General features: G+C 37.8%; 1 protein-coding gene across 1 annotated transcript; it reads right to left on the bottom strand.

Annotated features, from left to right (window-relative positions):
• Positions 1-1,061: 1,061 nt before the first annotated feature.
• LOC132326607 (ATPase family AAA domain-containing protein 2-like) lies at positions 1,062-21,910 on the bottom strand. Its single transcript, XM_059845091.1, has 20 exons — positions 21,852-21,910; positions 19,045-19,137; positions 18,046-18,139; positions 17,748-17,863; positions 16,326-16,500; positions 15,611-15,699; positions 15,105-15,264; positions 13,806-13,896; positions 13,073-13,388; positions 12,361-12,486; positions 11,709-11,889; positions 10,064-10,249; positions 8,720-8,855; positions 8,373-8,569; positions 7,013-7,172; positions 6,492-6,614; positions 5,517-5,807; positions 4,678-4,802; positions 2,545-2,673; positions 1,062-1,100 (listed from the first exon to the last, which is right to left on the bottom strand). The coding sequence occupies exons 1-20, from the start codon at positions 21,908-21,910 to the stop codon at positions 1,062-1,064; spliced, it is 2,886 nt and encodes a 961-aa protein (XP_059701074.1).
• Positions 21,911-22,426: the final 516 nt, after the last annotated feature.

Genomic DNA, 22,426 nt, shown 5'->3' on the forward strand with positions numbered 1-22,426 from the left:
CACAGCCCCAAGAACTACACCACATGTGTGAGAGCATTGTCCAAACTCTTCTTGAACTTTGTCAGGCTTGGTGCTGTGACCACTTCCATAGGGAGCCCATTCCAGTTCCCAACCACCCTTTGGGTGGAGAACTTTTTTCTAATATCCAACCTAAACCTCCCCTGACACAGCCTCAGACCATTCCCTTGGCTCCTGTCACTGGTCACCACAGAGGAGAGATCAGTGCCTGCCCCTCCTCTTCCCCTCATGAGGGCACTGAACTCTGAAATGAGGTCACCCCTCAGGCTCCTCCAGGCTGAACAGACCAAGTGACCTCAGCTGCTCCTCACACAGCTTTCCTTCGAGGGCCTTCACCATTTTGGTTGCATTTTTTTGGACACTCTGTAATAATTTAATGCCTTTTTGATATTGAGGAGCCCAACACTGCACACACGACTCAAGGTGAGGCTGCCCCAGTGCAGAGCAGAGCAGGACAATCCCCTCCCTTGCCTGGCTGGCCATGCTGTGCCTGATGCATCCCAGGACAGGGTTGGCCCTTCTGGCTGCCAGGGCACTGCTGACTCAGATTGAACCATCAACCAAGACCCCCAGGTCCTTTTTTGTGGCACTGCTTTCCAGCATCTCATTCTCCAGTCTGCACACACAACCAAGGTTGCTGCGTCTAAGGCGCAGGACCCAGAGCATCCCCACTCACTTCTCTTCACTAGAAATTAGAGGAAGAAGTTAAAGGAAAAATAAAATCAGTTCCCACATCTTACAGTGAAAAAAATAGTTGGAAGCTTTGTGATAATATCAGGAGTCAGAATCAGGAGCCTCTAGAAGAATTTCATGATGTTTCCATGGAAAGTAAACATTGTTGTCTTGAAAGGGGCTCTTTCATCCAGTGTGCAAGGAGATGATCCATAGTCAGAGTGGAGGTTATGTCTGGTTTCCTTCATACGGTAAAAGATGTTTCTTTCTTCTATTCTTCTGTTCTTAGTTGCTGCAATTACTGAGACATTAAACATAATTTTTCAATTTGGGAGAAGTACATCAACATTAGAATATACTGAAGTCAAGTATCACAGATAACTTAATGTTGCAATTTCTTTCTTCATTGCCTAACAAGAAAAAAAAGACAAATTAGGAGTCACACTGTGAATGCAAGCAAGAGAACCTTGTTTGCTTCTTCATCAAAAGAATCAAGAGTCTGTTGATACTTACAATTGTTAGCAATGTTTAGCCAATACATGTTTAGCCAATACATGTGCTAACATCTTTCTAGACATGTTAGCTTCAAACAAATCCTTTGGCACCCAAAAAACAGAGTAGGCTAGAGAGACTGGAGGAATCTGTATAATGGGACTATGGATCTTTATCAACGATGGTTTCAACAATGAGAAAAGAAGCAGTTCCCAAAGAACCACAACTAAAAGCTGGAGCTGTTCTTTTCTGCACTCTGATTAAGTACTTGTTAGAGTCTCTCTCTTCATATACAGCAAAGGTTGCTCCTGATCAACTCATGCAGGTACTCTGAAGAGGACATTTTTTTGGTTAAGGTAGAAGTAGAAAACAAACCAAAAAACCAAGTCCAGTAACAAAAGATCAAAATCTCTGAGAGCACATAAACAGGTCCCTATTCACACCAAACCACATCATTATGCTAAATGAGAGAAAGGTGGGTGCATTTTTAAGGACAATCAGAAACAGAGTCTGTTCTAAATCTTTATCAGTTGTGGAAGAAGAGGTTGAGATGACTAGGGCAAAAGAGAACACACTTGCTCAATTTTTTAAGGCAGACTGAAATTTTATCTATTCTCGGGCACAAGCATCTGAAAGACAAATTAATTCAAGGGCCTTGAAGCTGAAGATAGGTTGGATATCCAATCTTAATGAACTGAATACTGGGAATGCCCAACTGGGACCATGGGTGCCTGTGGAAGATTTCTGCCTACTTCTGACAACTCAGAAATCCTCTCTTAGAGGCAAAGATTAGACAATTTCACTCATTAGCAAACTATCATAGGCAAAAAACTCCCCATTTGTCAAATTAAAGATTCTTGGACCATGCTAGTTAAAAATAAAGTCTGGTGAGACTAGGAAAAAGTCTCAAGTTCTTGTTATGCTGTATACTTAATTTCTTTCCAAGAATGGAATGACTACTATATAAGCATTACCACATGTGCCTGCCTGCAAGGGGGGAAAGAGGAAGTGACACACTGAGAAATGCACTCTCCTTTCACAACCTCCCAGTCCTTAAGGGCTTCTGAAGAAGACTATTGACAGACTGAGGTTAACTGGTTTGAGAGCCCTGAGTGGGTGGACCCATTGCCTTCAAGCCTTTTCCTGCTGAAACTGCCAAAAACTATGCTACATACAACAAAGGTTTTGCAATATGGATAAATGTCTTCCAGACTGAAATGCAAGCCTTGAGAGGCAGGCAACTGAGCTGTACAGAGTAATGCCAAGTAACCATGATGTTCACAGTGCACCCACACACATACACAACATGCACACACATGTGTAACAGCATGTGACACAAAGGGCTGCAAGACAAAAATCTACCTTCACTAACTCAGTTTTGTCATCGTCCTCCCGATGTCGGTAAATGCACTGGCTAAGAAGAGCATATAGTCTTTCCATGCGAGATATGCTGACATTCTCAGTTGCCACAATGACCAAATCCAGCACTTGCTGAAGCAAAAAAAAATGGAAACTGCAATTCAGAATAGCACAAGATACATCCTACTTTCTTATATTGTTAAATAGAAGTGGCACTTCAGAAAACTGATTAAGTATCTCAAAAGATTTAATTGGAGGAAGCAAATTAATATTCCACACATCAGAGACATGGCTTGCATTTCAGACAGGATTTTCTTACTCATCACTATATGACATCAGTGATCATAACTGAGATTCAACTGCTTCTAGAACAGTGGAGAATGACACGATCCACTTTGTCACAGAGTAGCTGCCTCAGGGAAGTCACGGTTGCATTTCATTAGAAATGCAATACAGGGCCCTAGAAAATGTGTCTTCAGAACCAAGCCTACAGATCTTCCAGATAGGGCTGTACCAGATGGAAACAGAAGCATCCTTAGGTGCTCATCTCTACCCATTAGCTGAATCTGTACTGTGACTAACATCAGTCAGCTCCTACCCTTCAACTCAAGAGTGGATGAACTAGCAGAGAAGTCTGTAGGAAATTACTAATCTCTCACACAGTTCCTTGTGTTACCAAAGATGTGAATGTGGTAATCTGGGGAAAGCAACACTAACAAGCTAGCAGCAGCACTGCAGGGGCTGTTCAGTAGCTGTGTGTTGTGGGAGGCTGAACAGATGTACCTGAAGAAAGCAGCCACACCAAATAAAAATATTACTGCCTCACAACTGCTTGCTATCAGACTCAGCCTCCCTTAGATCAGCTACCAGAAGATTTAAATTCTACGCCTAATATCGAGCAAATAAGTGAACACACATCCAAAACAAACTCCCAAGAAAATAAACAAAATCAACTAAACAAAAACCCCATACAAAATCAAGCAGATCCATTTTGGAGGGGCTCTCTGCTACAAGCAGGGAGTTCCACTGACACCCATGTTAAGGAAGCAGGTCTTCTAAAATATGTGTTCCAGGACTGCAGCTCTCTCCTCACGGCTGAAACACATATGAGCAGAAACATCAGTAATGGCTCTACCCTACCACTTCTCCAGTCAGTAGGCAATAATTTCAGATTACATGCCATTAGCATCCTGATTCTAGAAAAAACTATGTATCTTTTTTAAATATACAAGCAGGCACGAACAACACAACCCCCTGAAATTTGCTTCCTTAGGAAGCCATCTTGGAAAGTTAATTTAACCTCTACAGTTCAGATCAACATTAAAATATGTGATAGAAATTATGCTGGTGAGCCCTTTTACCAAAGGAGACTTTCTCCCCACACAAGGGAAACAACCAAGTAATACTCCCTTTCTCATCACAGCAGGTAAACAGCAGATTCCTCTGATTTGACCAACCTCCAGAAATTCAACCTCGTAATTTCCTGAATTTTTCTTGTGGAAGGACAGGTCATTCTTCTACCCTTTCCAGTTCATGCAAAGGAACCTCTTTTTCCCTCTGCAGCTAGGCCCATGTTTGATCCCTTCCCTGACTATACCTATAACTTCAACAGGGGGCTAGAAAAACTGTGTAACTGTATGGATGCAAAATTCTAGCACTGAATTTTGAAAGCATTTAAGAAAAGCAGATATTAGTATTTTATCCAGGATGATCTTTTATCAACCTTCTAATTTCAGGTTGAAAGCCATCACTGCTAAAAATCAAGGTCCTTTTCCAGGTCCTAATTAATGAAAGCATGCAAACAGAAAAACCAAAATACCCATCTCCCCAGTCCATCATAAAAACTGCTAACCAACAGCAGCAGCAGGTTGACAGTGAGCTAACTTAAAATTTAACAAATGCTTTTACATTGAAAATGAAGAGGAGAACAGTCTCCTAAAATACAGTTCACCAAAAGCAGCCATCAACACTACTCTGAAAACAACAGTCATTACAGGCTGAATTATTTCATAAACTGTATATCCCTCTCAGTAATGGTTTGAATTGGCATTGGTCAGCAAGTGACTTAATTGACAACCCTAGAGGTAGCAAGAAAACATCCTACTTCAGTATCAACAAAATTGAAATTAGACTTACTCTGAGTTCAGAATAATCCACAGACACTCCCTCTGTGTGAATTTTCTTTGCTTCCCCATCACATACTCGCAGTTGCTCATCCACCTGAGAATGTCCCACACAAGCTGTATGATGTACTTGTGAATCTGGAATTACACACATTTTTGAAATCAAGATTTCTCTTTATCTGGAATACAGTATCAGTGGAGTATCCTGTACCTGGAAAAGACTAGCCCTCTGCAATAACAGAGACAGAATTGTTATCCATTTTTTTTACAGAGAAATGCTTGACTTCTATCCTTCTAGTGCTCTTCCCTAAAAACTAGGGACTCATCAATGAAAAAAAGTGGTAGAGAAAAAAGACAGGGTAAAACTAAGAAAAGAATATTCATGCTGCCACTACAGCACTGCACAGTAAACCTGAAGTTAAAAAAACCAAACATAGTCTAAAAGAGTAGTATTTTAGGTTAGGAAACACATCTACACATCTTACATTTCAAACATTAGGACATAATTCTTCTATTCCACAGGGGTCTCTGGGTCCACACTGTTTAAGTACAGCAGTACAGTTTACACTTAGGCTGCTTATTACTGGGAAGATACTTGTACAGTTCAGTACCATTTGGAAAACAAACTGTAGAACCAAAAAAAAAAAACCTGCCACTGTAAAAACCATGGCTGTAGCCAGTGTAACTACAGGAGCAACATCATTATACAAGGAACACTGTGTGTTGATTTGAGAGAGACACAAAAGAAGTAACAGAATGAAATTCAAGAAGGATAAAACCTAATAAATAGTGTAACCCTCCTCAAGAACAAAAAGGAGCTAAATTACCTATTTGACCTTTCATTTCACTTACCACTTGAACCTGCATCTTCAACAGTTCTGGCTATTTGGCAACCTGGCATTTTACTCTCCTCTCTTAGGTCTGAACATTCAGGAAGCATGAAACTCTTTTCTTCATCAGGGGATTTAACCACAAGGGTCACTCTCTCACTTTCATTTTCTGTCCCATTTTTCTGTTGTCCTTGAAGTACATTTTCATATTCTTCCATAGGACTGTCCTGGAAGGATATAAACTGAACATTCTTCCTCTTTCCTGAGATACTTGAAGAGTCTTCCTTCATTCTGCATTTTCCTTTTGACTTATCTACAAAGAGATGCCAAAAAAAAGTAATCCAAAACATTCCCAAAGCAGTTCCTTCTTCAAAACGCAGCAGCAGCATCTTGCAAGGAAAATAACCACAGGAGTTTCGGTACCACCTCTCTATATGTGTCTAGAGAAAAGGTTGCAAGTTATTGAGATCAGTTCTCTATTAGATATATCATAGGCAGAGAAGAGAAAAACACTTTTTCGTGTAACTGAAAACTAGCTGAATATTCGAAACAGACACAGACAATGTTTTGAACTTCAAGATGTAAGTGCCATTAAATGTCAGTTGGGCCATCAAGGCCAGGCTCTCACAATGTCATGCAGCCAGTGCATTCCATTTCATAACCATACTGAATGAATGACCTCAGGATTCACCACACAATTTGAAGCAGCATAATGAAAAATTCAATGCCTCTGGCATGAAGAACCAAGCATCACAGGAACCTGGTTTAGGCCACAGGAATAGAGAAGGTAGAAGTGACTTTAGCACCTTCTCCAAGAAATTCTGAATAAAACTCAACTTGCCATTGGAGCAGGAGTGTCCACAGGCACTGGGGCCAACTTCCATTTCTCATTACACTTTGGGTTTGCTTTCTTACACCCGTGAGCAAAGAATTAGGTCTTGTATGGCTGGTTACAATGCATGAGAAGTCTTAAAATCCTGAGCATCAAAAAACATACCTCTTTCCTTACGAGATTCTTTAATTTTTTGGCAGCGTTGCTCAAAACCTTCATCCATTTCATTCCTCACTATGGAATATGCAGTATCACTCAAAGTACAAGCTTTGTGCCTCAGGAGATGATCTGAAATTTTACAGCCAGAACTGAGCATTTTCTACCAGTCAATGAAACTCTTTATTTTGGTTAATTAGAATGATTTTTTCTTTTTTCATATGCAGGTTCTGAAAGGTTATCTCAGTCTGTATTTTCAGCATAAAACCAGAAAAGTTATTATTTAAGAAAAAGTACTAGTTACCAATGAACACATCTCAATTTCATACCCAAACAATATATCTAATACTAAAACATTTACAACCTGGCAAGAAATGCTCTCTGGGGTTGTTTAAAATTGTCTAATGGGGTTCTTTAAAATTATCTGATACCATATCCACTGTGGGATTACAGAACTTCCACAGACAAAATCTATCAATTTGTACATGTGAAATTTTTTTTCAAATTAGGGATAAAAAATAAACCCATACCTGCAAGCCCCTTATTTGGTTTGTATTCTAAAGCATTGCTACAGATTAGATCAATGTCCTTTAGAAAATCTCTTGCAGTTAAGTACTGGTGCATGTCAATCTTGGAGAGAACTGTCAAGAGGTCCATGGGCTGTTTAATGGTGTCCTTGTAATTGGTTGCCTACAAATTAAATATGCATGCTCAGAGATTAAAGCTACAAAAAATAGTGACTTTCATTAAGTCAAATAAAGGACTTCATAAAAGCCCCAAATATTTATAACACCCTCAAAGATGCAGAAAATAACCAGCTTCTTGAAAACAGAAAAGGTATTTCAGGAGTCTTTGAAGAGACAGACCAGGAGAGGGGAAAAAAGAAGCAGGGTGGTCAGAAGCATGTGTGGAGCAGAGAGGGGAACTGGTGGGATGCATTTCACTTCCTTTCAGAAAATCACAGCAGAGGAAGCTCCCTCAGTAATGTCACCTTGGATTCTCTTTGTTGCTGGCAGCAAGAAAAAAACTGCAGGATTTGCACCTTTGAAGCACCTGTCCTAAGCATCTACTCTAGAATGAGATAACTGGGCCCAGAGCTTAAAAGCAGCCTAATGATTACTTTAGATGAGGACATCTATATGTTTATAGGTTATTCACATCTTGGAAACTATAAGGAAAGAAAAGGACAAGTGAGTAGATGCTTAGGGGAAAGAGACTTTGCTGAAATGCACAGCTATCTTAAAACTAGTACTGACTTTGAAGTACATGCCCCTGGCATAGACTTATTCAATGAATTCAATGGGAAGTGCATGGGAGCAAGAAAAAACATGCAGCCCTTATGGTTGATTATATACTGAGAAAAGCCCCAGATGAAATAGTATATGAAATAGTAAATGGAAATTTATTTGACAAACTGCTGCTTCTACTCCTGTTCTCACAGAAACTATTTAATCAAAGAGCTTTAGACTTCATTAAAACAGCCCTTTAGGTACTTTTTATAAATATAAAGTGATCTCTTTGCTTTTTAGTGCTGTAACATACCTATGTATTCAAACCTTTCCATGGGCAAATTGTGTTGGCATTTGGTGTAACTGGCACTTGGACTAGATCATCCTTGTAGATCCCTTCTAACTGAAATATTCTAAAGTTTTAAAGACCTTTTAGAAAGAACATAGGGCTTTCAGTGAATACTCAAATAATAAACATTTGAGAGTCTCAAGGAGTCAAGTAAAAATAAAATTCACTTCCTTCTTCTTGGAAAATCACAATAGTACAGTCCTAGCATGAAAGATAAACCTTTCTAGAAAGAGCACAAGAACACCAAGAAACATAAACACAGAAGAATTATGAATACACACAGTTATAATGGTATTATAAGTCAATACTAACCTCCTCTGAGACAATGGGCTTTGTAAATGCTTTGAAACGTTTGTCAATGACAAGTCTTTGAGCAACATCTCTTAAGTAAATCCTGAGTTCACGCAATGTATCCTCTTCCTGCTCTTCCAACTGTCTTATTTCTTCCTCTGTCAGCTTTCGAGGCTTAGGTGGTGGTGCTACAGGCAGCACTTCCAAAGGCTGACAAGCTTAATTGAATCAGAAAGTTGCAGTTAATTGATGGTACTCATATAAAAGCACATGAAAAATGATTGATAGAAAATTATCACCCGATCAAATACTGTATTTACTGTTCACCTAGAGTTAGCAAAGTTTTGTATGTAGAACATCCTCCTTACTTGTGTTGTTTTTTAATGCAGGAGGTTGAGCAGCTTGCTTCATAACTAAGTCCTCAAAAAAACGTCTTCTCTCAGCACAGGTTGGACGCGGGATTCTGAAAACTTCTTCATATTCATTATTAAACAATACTTTTATCTAAGGCATGAAGAGAAAATATACCTCAGTTATACAAGGCCATGCAAACTTCTTATATTCTGTTCCAAAAAAATGAGTACCTCTCTGAATTAAACTGAATACTTATCTGGATAAGACTATAAATTAACAGTTATCTTTGTGGCCTTAAAAGACTAGGTTTTTATAGCAAGGCAATTTAAAGTGCCTTCTCTAAGGATCACATTCTAGATTTTAAGCTCCATGAAGAAAATGAATGATAAAAAACTGAGAAAGGGGTGACTGGGGATTCACCATCCCAAAGGCTGCTTATTTTCCATTTATGCGCCTTCCTGTCCTTTGGCTTGAATCTTTATGGCAGTTACAGAGGAAAAATGGCAAGGCTCAGAGGACAAGTGCTGGCTTTTTAGTAAGGTGTTTGGGCTTTCTCTGATTTTATTTTTAATTAATTTAAATGAAGTGTCTCAATTTGAATACTTCCAAGTTGTATTCCATTTTTCTATTTCTACCACCAAAAAATTATGGAAGGGATTTCAATCCTTATTTTAGAAGGCACTTATTAACAGTATGAAAACTTCTGTTCCTGAAACAAAATAATCCGAGCAACACATTCACATTCTGAACACCTTCCTTTAATGGGCAGTCTCACATATCTACAACACTTAGCATGTCTTCTTGAAGAATTTTGCTAAAGAATACACCTAAAAAATTATTTCCAATTTGCTTAAACAGAAAATGAAACTTAGCTTTCTAATGTGTTGAGTTTTCACCGAGATGAAGGAAATAATCATTTTTTTTTAAATAACTTTAATTTGAAATTACATTCCATCAATAACAGTGTGACCTCTGTATTTTTTTCAGCAAAAACATTTTCAGAAAAACAGTCTTTCTTTCCTAGCTACTTTTCAAGCACCACACTCTTCATTAAGGACATACCTAACCACCTTGAAGCCACCAAAACCACTGTTGGAAGCAAGTCCATACATCTGTCTAATACTCTTTAGTAAGTGAGAAGGGAGAAACAGCAGGACCAAAGGCAATTTTTACCCAGAAAACAGTAGGTAAATGCCTTCAGCACTGTTTTGTCTAAGCAAGTTTTAAGGGACTGGGTTTGGATGCTTGAGTAACAAATATGAATTTGCTTAAGAGTGGCACATAACTCTAATGCTTCAGGGAGTTATAAATTAGCAAGAAATTGAGTAACAAAGGAAGAAAAGTTTTGACTGAAATACCTCTTCTGGGAGATCTCTCAGTTGTACGTTAGATGTTGCAAGGAATAAAACTGGAGTAAACCTTGGGATGTTCTGCAGTAGGGTTGTAAAAACAGATCTCAGCGTAGTTCCAATAGTGTCCCACCATGAAGGGATTTGTGGGACATATATGATACTCGGTGCTGATCTCTGAGCCTCTCGCATCAACTGGTAAAATGAAAGCTTGGATAAAAAACTACATCATGTAGGAGAGACTACTAAATAACTAACTACTAAATAACTACATATCAGTCAAATTACCTTATGAAATAAGAGGTATAAACACAAGACGTGAAGACAAATTGATAAATGACTCCTGAATAACCAGGTAAAATTTTCACTTTGACTCAAATATAGACATTTCTTTCCAGACAGAAACAGACCTGAATCTCAGCCTGATTGCAAAACTACTTAGGTATAAAATAACTCTAAGGAGCCTAAGAACTCAGCCAATGTAGTGGTGTGCCTGAAAAAAACCCAAAGCTAACTCTTCGGCAAGGTGTATTTGCCTGGAGAAATCATTACACTACTGCAGCTACACCATTTTCAGTTCAGAAGGGACACACACCCAATTCAGATTGAAGCACAGTCTGAACAAAGAAAGGCCTATGTGAAAAGATGAGGGCTAACACAGCACAAGACGCCTGGCTATCATTCATAACTTCAAGCACTTTTTATAAGATGTGACCAGTCCTTAGACTGTCTGAAGAGCTAAATCACTCACTGCCACTCATTACCAAAGGTGGGCTTTGGAAAAACACAAGCCACTGCCTTCTGTGATTGAGATGGCACCTCAATCACAGAAGACAACATGCATCTACTGCGTGAGGGAAGTGGAACAGTCCTTTCACACAACAAACTTCTCCATGCACCATTTCAGATCAACAATCTGAAAAAGACTTGCTCCTCCTATGTGACAAATGAGTATCCAGTCACATAATGTGACTTAACTTGCATAGCTCTCAAATGCTGCTACTAGAGATCAAAATATTTTAATACAGTGATGCCAAAGAACAAAGTGGATTTACTGCCCAAAAGTAAAAAAGCAAAACTGCACTAAATTGCTTATATTTTCTTCTCCTAGTAAATGAAAAACCAACACCATATAAATCTAAGTATTCCATGAACTTTAACACTTTTGCTGCATGTACCACAGCACTGAAGGCTGAATATGTAAAAAAACCCCAAACAAACAAAAAAAGTCTTTGCCCCAAAACCTTGGCTGCCCTACAAAGATAATTTAAAAAGAGGCTACAGAATGTACATTGACATTCTGTCAGGTCGATGCAGAGCCATCTACTGGTAGCACAGACTCTTAAGAAGCAACAAAAACAATTTTCTAAATCCCACATGAGACCAGCAGGATTTCTTCCCACAGAGAGGGGTTTATTAGCAGCAATTCCCATCTTCCTGAGCTGCTAGCAATATTCTCCCTGTTACATTTCAAATGGATAACATGGCTATAAATAAAATCCTTACGTGGTATTATTCCATCAGAAAAGTGGATTTTCAGACAAAAGTACACAAAACCGCAGATTTAAATCTGCTCACTTATATTGACAATGACTTTTGCTTACTTCACTAGTTTATACACTAATCCTATGAGACCAACGAGAAAAAAAGCTACCTGTACACATGTTTCATCTGGTAATGTGCTAGCAAACAAAGTTGGTGTATCTAGTGTATAAATTGGAAACTTTTCCAGGGAATGTATTACTGCAGCTGCCAAATCAGAAGCTTGCCCAGATCCTGGCTCTTCAATTAGTAAGAAGCGTGGCCTGTAAGATGTTGGTTGGTCACGAGGATTTCTACAGCAATTAGTAGAAAACAAGTTTAAAAATGAGTGATGAATAGGAAAACAGACAAAGTTTTATCCTATGTACTTTGTTTTATAAATAATCTCCCTGCTACACAAAATAATAAGCTGGTCCGTGAACAGGAAAACTCTCAAAGCCTACTTTCTCACAAACTGGTACTCTGCCTCTGCTAGAAATCCTGCCAGTCCCCAGCACGTCTGCTACTCTTTTGGCTGGGTTAAGTAACAGCTCTTAAATCCCAGAGTGGGACTGTCCAGCCAAATACCCACACAACAGTTCAGTTTGATGGGTCAGGGAAGTGCACTCAGAACAGGAGTAACCAGATGAACCTTCACACTAACGTCTGGCAAATACTGATCACCCCACACACACACACACTCAACTCCTTTATCTAGCATCCCTCACACCAGTTTACACACTCAGCTGTCTTAAAAACAGAGCCACAACAGGGACAAAATGAACCTGCTGAAAGTGCGGAATTCTGCCTTCTTGTGATCACATGTTTTATGAGTCAGCTTCTCTTCAGAGATTGATGGTGACTCCTCATCACTATCAATCACATAATTTCCTAAAACAGAATTTAAAGAGAAGACAGGGTTGTTAACTTTCTTGCATAGTCCATCTCTGTCTTGCATTAATACACCTTCAAAATTGGTGCTGGAAAACAATTCTCTTGTATTTCATCATTTGAATGCTATTTCTTGAAGAGTTCATTCTACCACAAATCAAAGGAGAATGCACAAGTCTCTACAAAGCTGTCCTATGTCCCATGATTTGCATCGGGTATTATCTCTCTGTTGACAAAAACTTGTGAGTTTTTCTCCTTAGAATAAAGATGGTTAGAAACAACTTATGTAGCTCCCAGACATCTGAAAAACATTTCTCCTGCTTTAAGCATTTATTTGAAAAGAGGTGCTAATAATTTAAAGCTTAGATTTCTCTCTGCAAGCGATAAATGTGATGTTAGCACCTGTCAGAAACAGGGTCCTCCAGCAGAGAATGTGTAGTTCGTGACTGCTTTTGCATGTCACTCACAGCTCCCACCCAGCATTGTGCACACACAAATTATAAAATCGTGCTGCTAGTACAGCTAAGTACATTTGTGTACCTTGATTGTACAGATCACAATCTTTTGCTCTGGCACATTTTTAAACAAGTGGATGTAGATGTTCTACCTTGCTGTTGGTCCTTCTTTAGTGCAAGTTCAGCATGGGGAAATACTCTCTGCAAGGTTTGTAAAATCCTTTCCAGTGTGTCTTCTAACAGTGGCTTTGAAATAGCTGATAGTGCTTGCCCAGGGGAAGGCACAATCCTCCGTGAAGCTGGAACAGTCTTCTGCATGGCCATAGAAAAATCATTTGCTTTTATTTTAATTGAATCCATGTTTATCTGCAGTCTCTGTCTGCTTTCATATAGCTGAGGATAGCGATGCCGCAGAGCACAGAGACCAGTTTCGGCACATAAGGCTTTAATATCAGCACCACAGTATCCTAATAAACAAAACAGGAATTAAGTGTTATGTCAATCTCAGACAAAACAGAATTCAAGACCAGTACTTCTAAAAGGCAACACTGAAAAACTTTGTATGCAGCCAAAAATTACCATGTTAAGAGACAATTTAAAGAGTTACTGCATCGCAGAAAAGTTCTGTTACATGGCTCACAGCCTAATATCCGGCACTTAGGCAGCAGCCTGCTGCTCAAAACTTTGTTCCTCGGAAAGATGTTGCAAACCCCTTCAATGTTCTGAGAGACAAAAAGAAAATTGAAAGCAGTGTCTAAATTTCCCCAATGCCAAGTGCCTCCTTACTGCCTCTCACTGCCACAAGAGCTTTAGTACTGCCTGCTCCAAGCCCAGGTTCCCTCGGACTCAAGTCACATGTAGTAACCCACAGTTTTCAAACTCACCAACACATTCTTCAGCCAGCTCTTCAAGTAAGTCGTCTGATGGCTTCGGCTTCCAGTCTCGTGTGTGAATTTTGAAAATTTCTTTTCTCGCCTGGAAGCAGTTGCATTTCAGTTTGCCCTAAGTTTTCTCTTAAAAGAACAATGACAACACAAACCCACAAAATCCCTTATACCAATACAAATACTTTTCTTATCTGCTAAACATTTCAGAATTTTAAAAGTCAATTATTAATACACTGTCTGCTTCCTCAAGCAGGAAATTTAATAATTCTGAACTTGTTACATTAAACATTTGCTGGGGGCTGAAGTAAAGTAAAAGGCATTTATATCGTCCATAAAAGTGAGTTTTCTCAATTGTGAGACCCAATGATTCTGAAGAAAAAAATCATTGTAAAATCCTTATCTGTGGTATTTTCATCAAAGAAAGTTCACTCAAATTAAGTAAAATTTCATGAAACTTTTAGTACACAGATTAATTATGGCAGATTTCTAGAACTCAATCACAGTAGAGAATCATGTATTAGATCCTTTTAATGGGACTTCATCTCTTGTTCCTGAGAGTAGATGAAAACTGGAGCAAAGTATTTGTGCACTTTTACTAGCTTTCAATCCAATAAGCCTTTTTATCCTTTTTCAAGAACTGATAAGAAATATCAGAGATAGTCACTGAGAAAACACTAAAAGAGGTCTCCAGTTTTGCACACTATCTCCCCCCTTTCAATATTTTTTGGTTTCTTAATACCCCTTTTTATATTCCTTAACTATTGCCATTGAACTAGAAGCTTCCCCAGCCCTGCACCTGTGCAGTATCCCTCACATCTTTGTCCAAGTCCCAGTCAATAACTTCCAGTAAGATCCCAAAATACTTAATTTGCTTTAGCATCAGCCTTGATTAAAGCTTTTGCTACCAAGGAGGCATTCTCTCACCCTTTCTTTTACTTTCAAAATGCTAGACGGGTAGTTTATAACTAATTAATATACCCATTCTTTCTTAAACATTTCAGTTACTATCAGCATCCCTGATAGTAAATTATCTTCACCAGTCACAGAGAAACCAAAACTAAGTAGAGGATTAACTACTTGTTGAAATCACCCTAATCATTTATATTCACTGCCAGGTCTGCCCTGTACACTACAATGCAATTTCTCCAATATCCTTTTTTGTCTCCCTATAACTATTGTCCAAACTGTACACTACAGATGGAGACTTGCACTGCTGCACAATGCTGCCTAATTACAGGGATTTGTCATGAAGATGGACTTTGTCGCAGAAGCTCAAGGTTGAGAGGAAGTTCTGACCTCTTTGTTTGGCAAACTGAAGCGGAACTCTCGTTCAAAGCGCCCAGGTCTTCGCAAAGCAGGATCTATAGAATCCAGTCTGTTGGTGGCTCCTATCACCACAACCTCTCCTCTGCTGGTTAAGCCATCCATAAGTGACAGAAGTGTCCCCACAATAGAGCTAACAGAAAAATACAGTTTTCATTCATCAGCTTAGTAAATTCTGTTCAGTTACACACAACCTTGTCCAATGAGCACTAAAAAAGGACAAGTTTTTATTGATGAGATGCTGTTTAGCAAAACACTCATTTTAAGTCATAATAAAATACAGATAAGGTAACACAGACCTTTTGCTGATATCAAGCTCAGCAAACTGTTTTCAATTACTGTATAAAAATCTCCGATATTCATTTGCATGGAATTACTAATTTTCAGGAAAAATGAACGTGTCACTTGAAGTTAAATAAGATGCCATCTTTTTTCACAAAGATCAAGCAGCTTCTATGTAGATACAAAACATATCCTACCTATGAATTTGGTCTTGTTTATTGGACCGTACAGGAGCCAGAGCATCAATCTCGTCAAAGAAAATAATTGAAGGTCGCATCTCGTAGGCCTACAATGAAAACACAGGAATATTGACATCAGGAAAACAGCCCTATATGAAAGAGAAAATGCATGAAAAACATCATGGTTGGAAAGGCACTAACTAAATTTTTTAGACTCTGTTTACTGAACTAAAAGAGTAAAGTGGCCTGAGTAACTGAAGACAGCAGCCTATATCAACTCAAGGAGACTGGGCGACAAGAAACAAACCATATCAGTGGTTTTTACATCTACCTGGCAACCACAAGAACAGAAACAGGACTTAGCTAAGTTACAGGTTCTGGGAGCAGCCCTCTTATCTGTTTAAATGACCATGCTTTCAGCCAGCATCTCTTTCCCTCTGATCTTAAGCCTCCACCTGTTACTTCTTGAAACATTTTTTGTGACTTTTTGGGAGGCTGTTGGGTTTGTTGTTTTCGGGGAGAGGGGGGTGGTTAGGGCGGTGCTTTGCAGGATTTTATTATTTCCTTTACTAACCTTTCCCAATACATTGCAAGATTTCAAGCCCCTGAAACTTCACTGAAAAAGGAAACAGTGGCAATCTCATTTCAGTGAAAGGAACTGACAAAACACGTAGAGAGAGCACAGAAATTTAATTCCAACTCAGACAGAACACATGCCACATTTCAACCTTACCTGCTCAAATAATACACGAAGCTGTCGTTCAGATTCTCCTATCCATTTACTCAGGCACTCAGCACCTTTTCTCATAAAAAAGGTCACTCTCATGTCACCTTGACTGCATTCATTAGCTAGTGCACGAGCAAGCAGTGTCTTTCCCGTCCCCGGTGGACCATAGAATAGACAGCCTCTGCAATTAAAAAAAAAAAAAATTTAAAAAAGTCACACATGAAAAAAACATCATGGAAAAGCACCTATTACAAACCCCATCCTTATAACACACAACTCTGCTCTCCTAAACAAAACACCCCATGGATAAGATAGCAGTAATATCAGTAACAGCTGAAGTATGAGAAAAGTCAAAAACTTTCCTACACAGTTCTCCAAGGCAGCAAACAAAATCAGTAAAGAGGATGATGAAGAAATACCAAACATTGATAAAAGCTTGCAGCATCCCAAAAGGACACTTTCAAAACTTCTGACAATCCAGCGGGGTGGCTGGAGCCAAACAAGAACAAATTTCCAATGGAAAATCTGACACTAGCCTAACTTAGGAATCATCAGTTCATTTTCCAAGGATGCACTCCATATTCATTCTTCTTTCCACATAAGTCAAGATTTTATAGTAAAACATTTGATTCTCCTTTAAAAAGCTTTGAATTACTGGCATTGGCTTCCCTTTGTGGGTGATAAAAGAAGAAGTATTCTAAAGCTGGAAAAATATTCTGCATTTCTGCATTTACGTCAACTAGAAAAGCCAATACACTGCTGCTTCAAAAAATAATTTCAATTAATAAAGAAACAAAGCACAGAAATATTTTCTTTCAGTTTTGAAATACTTTTAAAGTTACTAAAGGCAAAGAATTTTAGGTCCTAGTTCAATATGCCATGACTGAGTTTTGTTGACCAAGAATATATAAAGATAACAATTAAAGCACTGGTCTTTTTCTGTAACACAGAAGCCACTTAGCTCTGTAAAAAGAGGACAGATTCTTATTTTAGCTCAAGTACAACAAACACTGCAAGTTTCTAGCTGCATATCCTATCAGTTTCAAAAGTGATACTTGAGAACTTGAAAAAAAAAGAATTGGTGGCAGAGACACGTGAACTTTTACTAAAGAATCATTCGACTTCGAGTAGAAAGTACTTCCTGCTTACAAACCAATCAAGTCCACTTCCATTTAGAGCTTTAAAAAAAAATTCCCAACTCTGCCTTTGAAAGGCATGACACTTTGAAAGCATGGTCTCACCGCGCAGTAAATCTTTGGACCTACATATATACTGGACTCTACCAATTTTTTTAAAATTACTTTTTACTACTGTTGAAAAAAAATCAGCTGCTGAGAATTTGAAAGCATGAAATGTATGGATGCCCCAGTTGAATTCTCCTGAAAATAGGTAAATTAGAACTTAAGAGTTTTAAACAGTGTCTGTTACCTTGGAGGTTCAATTTTCAATCTCTCAAAGATTTCGGGATAAAGCAATGGAAAAATGACCATCTCTTTTAAAGATGAAATGTGGTCAGAAAGACCACCCACGCCATCAAACTGTACCTAAAAATGAAGTCAACAGAACACATATGTTAAAGAAAGCTGCAGCCTTGATAAGATTCCGTAAGAAGCTCGATTGCTTGAGAGAAAACTGTAAACCAAGGGAGTAATAGATGGCCTATTACTAGAAGCTTTCATAAATACTGCAAATGTCTCACTGCCACAATGAAATCAAAAATACTTACTGAACCATCTATTTGCATTTGTTCCACGCCAGCCAGACTTCCTCCAGTTTTCATGGTATTCTTGTCAACTTCTATTGAGGCACACTTCTGAAAGCTGACCAGAAGAGATTTGATTTGAATTTAGGAAAAAAAGGTGCTTTCTAACTTACAATGCAGATAGAAGATTTTTGATTTTCTAATGGCAACAAGCAAATGCAGAAGAACTTATAAATCGGCATGAACTTCCTAAATAGGTGAACTCATTCCAATGTCTTACATTTAATGTTTATGAGTAGATAAAGGAAAATGGTCACTCCAGGCATTACACTGAGTTAATTATTTTAACAATACCACTTATGAATATCCAAGCCAGTTAACACAGCACATGTAGAAATACAAGCTTAGAACAATTATTCCATACGTGGAGAGCATGGACTGACCTCATCCCTTCCCAAACACACTGACATCTTACATCTTTCAAATACTTTTAGCTTTTACATTCAAAAAGTTACTGCCCAGGAGAACACTTATTTCAGTAAGTGTTAACATTAGAAAGGCTACCCAAACTTCCGGGTTTTCCTGAGGACTTTGGAATGTGTGTGCCAGAAGATATATATCTGAAATATGTCAGCCTGAAAACTCATTTGTTAGACTGTTATTAGATTAATATTTCTAGAACATTTGTTAAGTAATAAAATCTATTTCCCCTATTTTCTCTTATAGTGGTTTTCACTTTGAAAAAAAACCAGCAAAACGCAACTGCAGTGAAGTTTTACATAAAGAAAATACATCAAAGTGTGTATCTCTACATTTCCTCCCATTCCCACCTGGAAATCAAATTCCTTACTAAAAGCCAATCCTAAAAGTCTAGTTTTAGAGACACCAATTACAGTTGTCAATACCTACAGGTATGACAATTTTGAAAAGGTACAAGAGGAAGATGGCAACACTTCATAGTTAGGCATATGCAAAGAGCTCCCAGGTACACTCCTCCCTCCCCGATTCATTAATTTCATTAACCTCCTAAAATTTTTCTTCTTCTTCTGTATTTCAAAATCCTCATTATCATCAGAAGAGGAAAAGGAATCACTGCTGAGGACTCCATATCTCTGTCTGCAAACATTCAAACAAATAAAAAATTAAAATGCACTCCAAGTAATAGCAAAATTTAAGTGATCACTATCTCAGAGTTTACTTTGAAATCTACAAAGTTTTCAAATCAGTGAAAATTTTATCTGATTTCAAAGTACATTATGTGATTTTCCTTGTGACAGCAATATTTGATTTTTTTTAGGAAAGTAAAATGTATCACTAGCGTGCAAAGAAATTTCTTAATCAAGTTACTCCTTATGTCTAGTCTCTCTCTCTCAGACATACAAATCGAGTTTCACTTAGCATTATGTAGCCACTCTGTGAAACATCAACATTTTAAACTTATTTCAAAATTTGACTTCAAAACCCTTTCCTTTCATAATTATCTGCTTTCAATGATACTAAACAAAGTGCAAGGGAAGGCACTCTCTGTGCTCTGTTTAAATGGTCTGATACCCCTTTGTCATTACTACAACAATTAATAAATTAGATTTTTATTTAATATATTTCTGGCTTAAGGATATTTTCATACAGAAATGTGAACTGATTCCAAAGAGACATCAGAATCAGTGTTTTGAGTGATTAAAAAAAAAAAAATCAATTAAAACTTCCATGCAGGCTCTCCCTCGAACTAAATTGTCTTTGGTTTTAAGAAAATAACTTTCATCTCTCAAGATTAAATAGTCTAAGGTTTTCAGAGGGAGATTCTGGCTTCAGTCACAGAACAAATTAATTTCAGTTACACAATCTCAGCCACAACCCTCATCATCACCTTATCAATGACCATAAATACTGCATTTTCGAATAAGATCTGATGGCTAGTAAAAAGAATGGCCTGCCACTGCCAGTGTTTGTTTTCTTTATATTCTCAGACTACCACAGTAATACTAATACTAATTATCTTATTTGCCACCAGTCCAAAACCCCTTGAAAGCATTATTAAGTCATGTGACAGCACTATTGAGACAGAAAAACTATCACTTAACCATACACAAACCTTTTGTTCCCTTTGCATGAATCTCTCTCTGAGACAGATGAAAATTGGACCGAAGAATCTGTCTCACATCTTCTAGGTGCTGTTGAAAGCCAAGAATTTAGAATAATGTCACAAACAAGTTTAAGATAAAGCAGGATAGCCAAAGAGGCAGAAAACAGGATGTGTATCACCCATCTCTAAGTTCAGGGGAAGTTTCAAGGCAGGCAGGGGTTAATCAATGCACAGTAGAAGTGAAAAAACGCACACCTGATTTTTAATAAGAACTGTAAAACTCCTGAGTAAGAATATAGTCTCTTTAATTACCATTCTTTCAAGGTTAGATAGGTCATATATTTTACTGGAAAACAATAAGGATCCCAAAAAGTAAAAATGAATATCATGTGCACAGGATACAGACATTTTAGAAAAGGTACTGGCAGAACGAAGGTAAGAAATTTAAAGTTGAGTGTGTGCATGTTTTTCCATTTAAAAAATCTTGCTTCCATGCAAGAAATTAGCTCTTCAGAAAAACTGTGCCTAAAACCTGCTTTCCAATGTATCTTGATAGCACTCAACAAAACCAAGCTTTTTTTCTTTTGCTTCACTTCCTTATGATGAAATTACTGCACACAACATTAAACTCTTTAAGTACTCTTACAAATAATGATATATTCAAAATGCCCTAACTACATGTACTCCCTCCTGTACATAGCCTTTTATCTTGGACTTGTTTTGGAAAAACACTGAGACTTTTTTTTGTCTGAATACCTATGAGCTCTTTACCACTACAACCCTAGAATCTGTGGCTATGGCTTGTAATGTCAAGAGCAACACAGATTATTTAATAGATGAAAAATACCCAGTAGTTCACTCCACCTCAATTGCTTAAGAAAAAGCTTTTGGCTAGGGTATAGTCAAGGAAATTTAGAACAGAAGTAGCTTACAATGCTACCTGGATTGTCAGTTGTTTCTTTACCAGTTGTTTCCATATGTAGTTGTTTCCTAATTAAAAGAAACAGGAAAAATCACACAAACAGGCAGAAAACCTGTGAGCATATCTGGTGCCATTATAGTATCAATTTCAAGGCACTCCATACATGCAAAAGATTAAATTAACTCACAGCAAGAGGGAATAAGAACACCACTCAGGAACCCCAGAGTAGGATTTCTGCTCTAAAATAGAGTTTAGTAGATGTGAAACTTAAAACGCTTGGCCAGATTCAAAACTGGCTGTATCAATTAGTCATAGGTTAATTATCCAAGAGTGTGGTAAAACCCAGAACGAAGCAATTCTTAGCAGAAAAAAAAAAATCATACTGGCATTTGAGAGATGATTTAGAAAGTAGTATGGTAAATTCTGGTTGAAACAAGCTACAAAGGAATTCATATCTGACCAAAACCAACTATGAAATCAGGCTATGGATATGTTTAGAAAACAAAGCTCCTGGCATTCAAGAAGACACTGGACTACCTTGATTTAACAGAGCAAAACCAAGACAAGGAAATATTATTGATTAGTGTCTATAATTTTAACATGAGTTCTGCTTGGGACAGGGGACAGCTTGAGCTCACAGAAAAGGCTGGCACAAGAACAAACACAGATAAAGCAGGTATCAGTAAATTCACTTTTTAGTAAGATTTGAAGGAAACCCCAAACCCTGAGACAGCTATTTGCAAAAAACTGGGGGTTTTATTTATCCATTGAAAAATCATAAGGTAATTCAGCAAGCATAGTATATTATATGTTTCAGCATATCACTGCTCTGTCATGTCTTCTGAAGGAGGTATTTCCTCCACCTTAGAATGTAGCTGTGGCATGACGGTAATAGTAAGATGTTAAATTATAATTAGAGAACATGAATAAAATATTAGTCTAGATTACAGTATACTTTGGAAAAAGTTGTTTTCAGCTAAATTAAAATTATAAGTATACAATTTCTTTATGTGAAATGCCACTCATATAGAAAAATAGTAAATTATTTTGGTTTCTACTTCTGTGTACTGGAACACCCACAGCTTCCCTTTCTTTGCTGTCTAGGTGTCTTTTCCACATCATCCCTTTTTTTGCAAGACTGCCTCTGCAATACTAAGACACAAAGTTGATATGTAAGAGCAAAGCCAGGTGAGCACAAAAATACCCACTGAAAACAACACAAGTAGTTAACACAATATTTTAATATAGTGTGCACGAAACAAGAGACATCAACACTTCACCAAGTTTTTCAACACGACTTAAAAATTAGGTAAAAGATTCAGTATTTTATAGAGAGTATTTGCAAACATAAATTGTTTTCAGTTAATTTTCCCCTCTTGCTGAACACAGTACAAAAAGAA

The sequence above is a fragment of the Haemorhous mexicanus genome, chromosome 1 (assembly GCF_027477595.1).
Source record: "Haemorhous mexicanus isolate bHaeMex1 chromosome 1, bHaeMex1.pri, whole genome shotgun sequence".
Classification (NCBI taxonomy): domain Eukaryota; kingdom Metazoa; phylum Chordata; class Aves; order Passeriformes; family Fringillidae; genus Haemorhous; species Haemorhous mexicanus.

Coding starts and splice junctions, on each gene's coding strand:
- LOC132326607 (XM_059845091.1), bottom strand. CDS start 21,910: ATGCCACAGCTACATTCTAAGGTGGAGGAAATACCTCCTTCAGAAGAC. Junction 11,890..12,360: donor GAATTCCGCACTTTCAGCAG/GTTCATTTTGTC, acceptor TAATTGCTGTAG/AAATCCTCGTGACCAACCAA. Junction 10,250..11,708: donor CAGATGAAACATGTGTACAG/GTAGCTTTTTTT, acceptor TCATTTTACCAG/TTGATGCGAGAGGCTCAGAG.